General features: G+C 37.4%; 1 protein-coding gene across 1 annotated transcript; it reads right to left on the bottom strand.

Moving 5' to 3' along the window:
• Positions 1–5,724: 5,724 nt before the first annotated feature.
• LOC124894407 lies at positions 5,725–6,579 on the bottom strand (the record flags this gene model as incomplete). Its single annotated transcript, XM_047405097.1, has 3 exons — positions 6,498–6,579; positions 6,042–6,318; positions 5,725–5,990 (listed from the first exon to the last, which is right to left on the bottom strand). Coding segments are annotated over exons 1-3 (625 nt in total), but the record flags the coding sequence as incomplete, so codon positions are not given.
• Positions 6,580–6,782: the final 203 nt, after the last annotated feature.

The following is a 6,782-nucleotide window of genomic DNA, read 5'->3' as shown; positions in this document are numbered from 1 at the left end:
GCAATTACTACCGGATAAAATAATTAATGAATATATCTTACGAAAAAAGTAAATCATTAAAAGATATTAAAATAAAATTTAAAAAATATCCACGCATTAATAAAAATAGATTCACCAGAAACCTACTAAATCTATTTAACCTATTAAATCCGCGCACCCCCCTATAAATGGTATCAGAGCTCAGCAATTTAAAAAGTACGGAAGAGATATATGTTAGATTTAGAAAGTTAGATTTATACTCCAATTTTAACGTTATTTTTTTCTTATTATTTATGTTACTCCCTCTATCTCAATTACGTGACACAAATAAAATTTAATGAGTCAATTAATTTTTTTGTATGTATAATTCTTAAATTATTAATCACAGTAATTTATAAAAGTAGTTTACGTAAATTTTAAATAATACACTTTCCTTTATTTATTTCAGTTTATATGACATCAATATAATTACATATTATGAGTAATAAGTAATCAATTTGTACGTATTAGAATAAAAAGAGTTTGTTGGTAGCTTAAACTAATCGGCTTACACCGTGCTACGCACGGTTCAGTGTTGATCCGTAAAAATTCTACGTTATGTATAATTTTATCATTTAATTAAAACATTCATTTGTTTAGTTGATAAATTCTAAGTTAGGCATATATTATTATATTTAGATTGATAAAATTTGTATGACAATATTTTAAATTGTTCAAACTTTTGTGGCATTAATAGTCAATTATATTTTTTAAATAATTTATTTTTTTAATTATTGTAATTTATAATTTTTTTTCTTCTATTTTACTAATTAGAAGTGACATAGTAAAATTATTATAATAAATACTACTGAAATAGGTCATTCTTTTTTAAACGGAGAAAGTATTATATAGGATACATAATAAAGATCGCAAAGAAGCGTAATTAAGAATTAAGATAACCCCAACCTATATGTCTTTGATCATTTATAAAATGCTCAAAGTAGATGTTGTATTTTCACACATACCAACATCATCTGAAGTAATAAAGTTATTACTTTCTCCGTTTCATTTTAATTAGACATATTTTATTTTGCATAATGACTAAGAAATTATAGATTGAACAATTAATTTTATTATTTACCCCTTTCCATAGTATTGAATATTAGATACATGAATGGACATTGAAATTGTAATTGTTCACATTTAATATATATTGTTAATCATTGATGTCAAATCAAAGAAGTTAATCAATTCTATAACAACAACAAACCCAGTGTATTCCCATAAAGTGGGGTCTGGGGAGGGTAAAATGTACGCAGTCCATACCGCTACCTCTGAAGAAGTAAAGAGACTGTTTTCGATAAACCTCCGGCTCAAGATAAAGAATAGTAAACAAGAGCGTAATGAAACATGAAGCAGGATGTATGACATAACATAAATAAGAAATGAGACATAATACAATAGAAATCAGAGCAATACGAAATAAGACAAATAAGCTCAGTATGAAATACGAGATAAGAAAAGGACATCTGGAATAGGACAACCACCTAGTAGTAACATACACTCACAGACCAAAGGCACCCACCACCCCCAAAACCTCTTGACTAGAGGCTCCTGCCTATGGACACAGTCCTAGGATTGCTAGCCCGGCTATACATGAGCTCTTCTAACTACTTGCTACAACCCATGCACTCACCCTAGCCTTCTACCCTTATCTGCGACCTCCAAACCTTCCTATCTAGGATCATGTCCTCAGTAAGCTGAAGCTGCTCTATGTCATGTCTAATCACTTCCCTTCAGTATTTCTTTGGCCTACCTCTCCTTCTCCTGAAGCTATCCAATGTTAGCCTCTCACACCTACGAAATGGGACATTCGTGTCTCTCCTCATCACATGCCCAAACCATCTCAGTCTTCCTTCCCGTATCTTGTCCTCCACCGAAGACACTCTCATCTTCTCCCAGATAATCTCATTCCTAAATCTATCCTCTCTAGTAAGTTGTAACACCCCGATTCGCTGAATCGAAATGCTACACGGTGCTTATGACCCCGAGGAACCACAAGCTAACCCATGACTGATATCTGTACTTGTATACTATAAATCATGATATAATAATACGGAATTCATAGAACTGTAAGGCCATAAGGTTCAATAGAATAAAACCATGTAGGCAAAAATACCCAAAACAACTAAATATGGACGTAAATCTGAAAGTAAATCCAAAAGTCTCTAAACTGTCTGACTAAGGAGTTGAAGGAACATGTCTCCAACTAACTCCGTAAAACTAGACTGAAGAATAAATAAATGAATCAAATCATATTGTCCTCAAATCAATGAGGACTCACTATGTCTTTGCAACTGGAATGCTACCGCTACTGCTGGGCTGGAGCTCGTGTCTCGGAACCTATGGTGTAACATGAAAAGAAAGCACCATAGAGCAAATGCGTCAGTACAACTGGAGTACTGAGTATAAGAGGAAGGTAGGCTGAACATAAATGGTTTTATGCATGAACAACACTAACTGACTAATATGAACATGGGAGTGTAAACACACATATATAGAAACTGGGACCATAAATACGTGATAGCATGACTTGTAAGCTAATATATGGTTTACTGATAACTGTCATGACTGATACTGAAATTGATAACGTGGACGACTGTATCTGAAAGTCCTATATATACTAAAATCTGAGGAATGCTGTGAGTTCTTTTACTGAGACTGATACTAAAACTGTGAAAAGTAGTGTTTAACCGACATGCCCCATGTATGCCGTTATGGCTAAGCTGGGGTCCAATCTCTGCCCCGATTGGAGGGGTGTCAATACCGTGCCACGGGTAAGGACAGCCTGTGAGTGACCCTTATCTGGCGGGTACTCAATAAGAAGGGTAGGAACCCTAAACTGACGAGTTAAGCCACCTCATCAATCTTAAGCTGACGGGTTAAGATGTCTCAACCTACGCTGGCTACATAGTTCTGGAACATAAGGATTGCTACTAAGAATCACACCATGAACTGGCGGGTGAGTTTCCATCCTTGGGTTCACTCGGTGCTAACCTCTACTCCCATCTGGAGGGACTGAACATAAATAACTGACTGTGCGTGACTTGATCTTATTGAATTCCATTGACTGGCGGAATGTTACTGATATCTGACAACTGACTAAGATCATGAGGTTTTCCTGAGTCACATGACTGACTGAAGTCTATGGAATCATAGCTTAAGTTCGGATATCGTGAGACATGACATGGATCTAGGCACACAACTATAGTTTTCGGGTACAAGTACCCCCAGGACTTGATTGAAGGAAACTGACGCACATGACTAACTTGATCATAAGAGTAGAGTCCATAATTTATAATATCATAAGAAGGGATCTCATACTATGCATGGTTATCAACAATGTATTGCATGGAAAGGATTTCATATCACATGGAAGTACTTGCACAATCTTAATATCATGTTCGTTGCATAATCATATTGGCAACACATACTAATAGCATGGAAATTCATGTGGATTGCATGGTTATCATACATCTTGTTCATAAGTAGGATTTGCAAGAAAACATAGCATAATCTCATAAGAATAGTTCATGAGTATTCCAACAACATTTACAAGGCACATTAACAACATAGAAGTCATTGGAACGTAAGGGCATATCATGAATCCTTCACTTAGTCACAATTTAGCTATATTGCATGATTTCTAGTTCCTTAGGCATTTTATCAAACACCTTACATGCACATCTTAAGCATAGGTGAATTCGTCAAATTATACATCATGAACAACCAAATTTATATGTTTCCAACTCATATAATATCATGAATTCACAAAAACATATAAAGATTCCATCTTGGGAATCACCCAATATCAATAACATGATCATCAACACCCAACGATATAGAGATCATACTTTATAATGAAAAAGAGGAAAACAAACAAGCATCAACATGGGTATGATCATATCACTACAATCAACCAAACTTTTGTATTTTAAAGATTGATTCTTGAACTCCACGGATGAAAAGAATTCATGGATAAACACTACGCATACCTTAGAAGGAAAATTTTTGATGATTGACGGAGGAATTTTCTTGAAATCGGATCTTCAAGCTTAATTATGAAACCCTAGTTGTTTTTCTCCTTTAGTGCTCTTAGATGATGAGCTTTGAGATGAAAATAGGGTTGCAGTATGTTTAGAAGCTATATATTTCGTAGGGTTAAGTTTAGGGACATATTAGGAGTATTTAAAGACTTAATTACCTTTAAAATAACTCAAGACGAGTGGTTTTGACACCTGGAATTGACTTAGGAAGCGCCCAAGTGATTACCTATGCTTGGGTTGGGCGGCGCCTAACCAATCGCCTATGCTTGGGTTAGGCGGCGCCTAACCAATCGCCTATGCTTACTGTCTCTCACGAAAATGGGTATAACTTTTCGCTCGGGTATTGGATTAAGGAAAAATTGGTATCGTTGGAAAGCTAATTCGATTCTCTACAATTTGGTGGGTCTAAATCAGCCAAAATACCACATTAGAATTGAGTTATACTCATTCAAAGATGACCCTTGCAAAATCGAACACTATAACTTGATGGATTCAGAAACTCTTAACTTGTATTACCTTAAGTGACTCATATGAACATGCTTAATGCATCATAAGCTATCCTATCACTAGGATATTTATTGTAAGTCATGTACTCAAGTATGAATCACAGGATAGGAGATTTTATATGTAGGAATACTTATTCACTTCCTAGCTTAGAAACATGCGGTGTATTACATAAGTTCACACATCCAACACAACATTCTCATTTTTGCCACCTTCACTTTTTGAATGTGGGAGTTCTTGACTGGCCAACACTATACATCATGGCTGAACAGACTTCCACTCTATAGAATTTGCCTTTAAGCTTAAGGGGCACCTTCTTATCATACAACACTCCCGAGGCGAGCCTCTACTTCATCCAACCTGCTCCAATACGGTTAGAGATATCATCATCAATCTCACTATTCCCCTGAATCATAGACCCAATATACTTAAAACTATCCCTCTTATAGACATCCTGGGAATCCAACCTCACCACCACATTGTCCTCTTACCTAAAGTCACTAAACTTACATTCCATATACTCCGTCTTGGACCTATTCAATCTGAACCCCTTAGATTCAAGGGTTTGCCTCCAAACCTCTAATTTATCATCCCTCTCCCTCGCGTCTCACCAATTAGCACAATATCATCCACAAAAAACATACACCAAGGAACCTTTCCTTAAATACTCCACGTCAACACGTCCATCACCAATGCAAACAGGAACGGACTAAGAGTCGAACCTTGATACAACCCCATCTCAATTGGAAATGCTCTGAGTCCCCTCTCGTCGTTCTCACCCGAGTCTTATCTCCATCATACATGTCCTTAATAGCTCCGATGTACACCACCGGGACAGCTCTTACCTCTAAGCATCTCCAAAGAACCTCCCTAGGGACTTTGTCATATGCCTTTTCTAGGTCGATGGACACCATGTACAAATCCCTCTTCCTTTCCCTATACTGCTCCACCAATCTCCTCACTAAGTAGATTGTCTCTGTCGTTGAACGACCAGGTATAAAACCAAACTGATTCTCCAAAATAGACACGATCCTCCCCAATCTTCGCTCAGTCACCCTCTCCCAAATCTTTATAGTATGACTCAACAGCTTGATACCCCTATAGTTGTTGCAACTCTGAATGTCACCCTTATTTTTATATAACGGGATTAGCGTACTCCACGTCCAAGCCTCAGGCATTTTCGCTGTCTTGAAAATGTCATTAAACAAATCAGTCAACCACCTTAAACCAACCCCACCTTGAAACATCCAAAAATTCACCAGAATCTCATCAGGCCCCGTAGCCCCTCCCCTTCGCATCCTACGAACAACCTCTCTAACCTCCTCAACCTTAAAACATCTACAATAACTGAAATCATGGCTCTCCTCAGAGTGCTCCAGCTTTCCTAACTCAACGTCTTTGTCCCCCTCCTCATTCAGAAGCCTATGAAAATACTCCTGTCATCTCTTCTTAATGTGAACATCCTCCACCAACACTCTACCATCTTCCCCGTTAATGAACTTCACTTGATTGAGGTCCCGACCCTTCCTTTCCCTAGCCTTAGCAATCCTATACAACCTCTTTTCCCCATTTTTCTCCTCTAACCCTGTATACAGGCTCTCAAACATTGTTGTCTTAGCAGTTGTAACTGCTAGCTTAGCCTCCTTCTTTGCTACTTTATAGACCTCTCTATTCACCCGCTTCTCCGCTGTATCTTTACTCTCAGTCAACTTAACATATGCCCCTTTCTTAATCTCTACTTTCTTCTTAACTTCTTCATTCCACCATCAGTCCCCCTTATGCCATCCTGCCCGACCCCTTAAAACACCTAACACTTCTCTATCAGTCTCTTTTATGCAACTGGCAACCCTATCCCATAAACATCCACGTCCCCACTATACTCCCACACTTTTAATCCCTCAATTTTCTCTTCTATCTCCAGCGCACTACCTTGCGTCAAGCCACCCCACTTAGTTCTAGGCCGACCCTCTCCGATCCTCCTCTTCTTGCTCTTCTTGATAATTAAGTCCATCACTAGAAACCTATGCTGGGTCCAAAGATGCTCACTTGGAATGATTTTACAGTCCTTACATAAAACCATATCCCCTTTTCTAAGCAGCAGAAAGTCTATCTGAGTCTTGGCTATTAACTAATATGAGATGTTTTTTCTTACTAAAATAGAACGAAGGGAATATCTAAGGGAATGAATTTTAAACTAAAGCCTAAAGTTGAAAC

This window comes from Capsicum annuum, unplaced genomic scaffold (genome assembly GCF_002878395.1).
Source record: "Capsicum annuum cultivar UCD-10X-F1 unplaced genomic scaffold, UCD10Xv1.1 ctg73705, whole genome shotgun sequence".
Classification (NCBI taxonomy): domain Eukaryota; kingdom Viridiplantae; phylum Streptophyta; class Magnoliopsida; order Solanales; family Solanaceae; genus Capsicum; species Capsicum annuum.
This window is presented reverse-complemented; position numbering and strand designations above follow the sequence as displayed.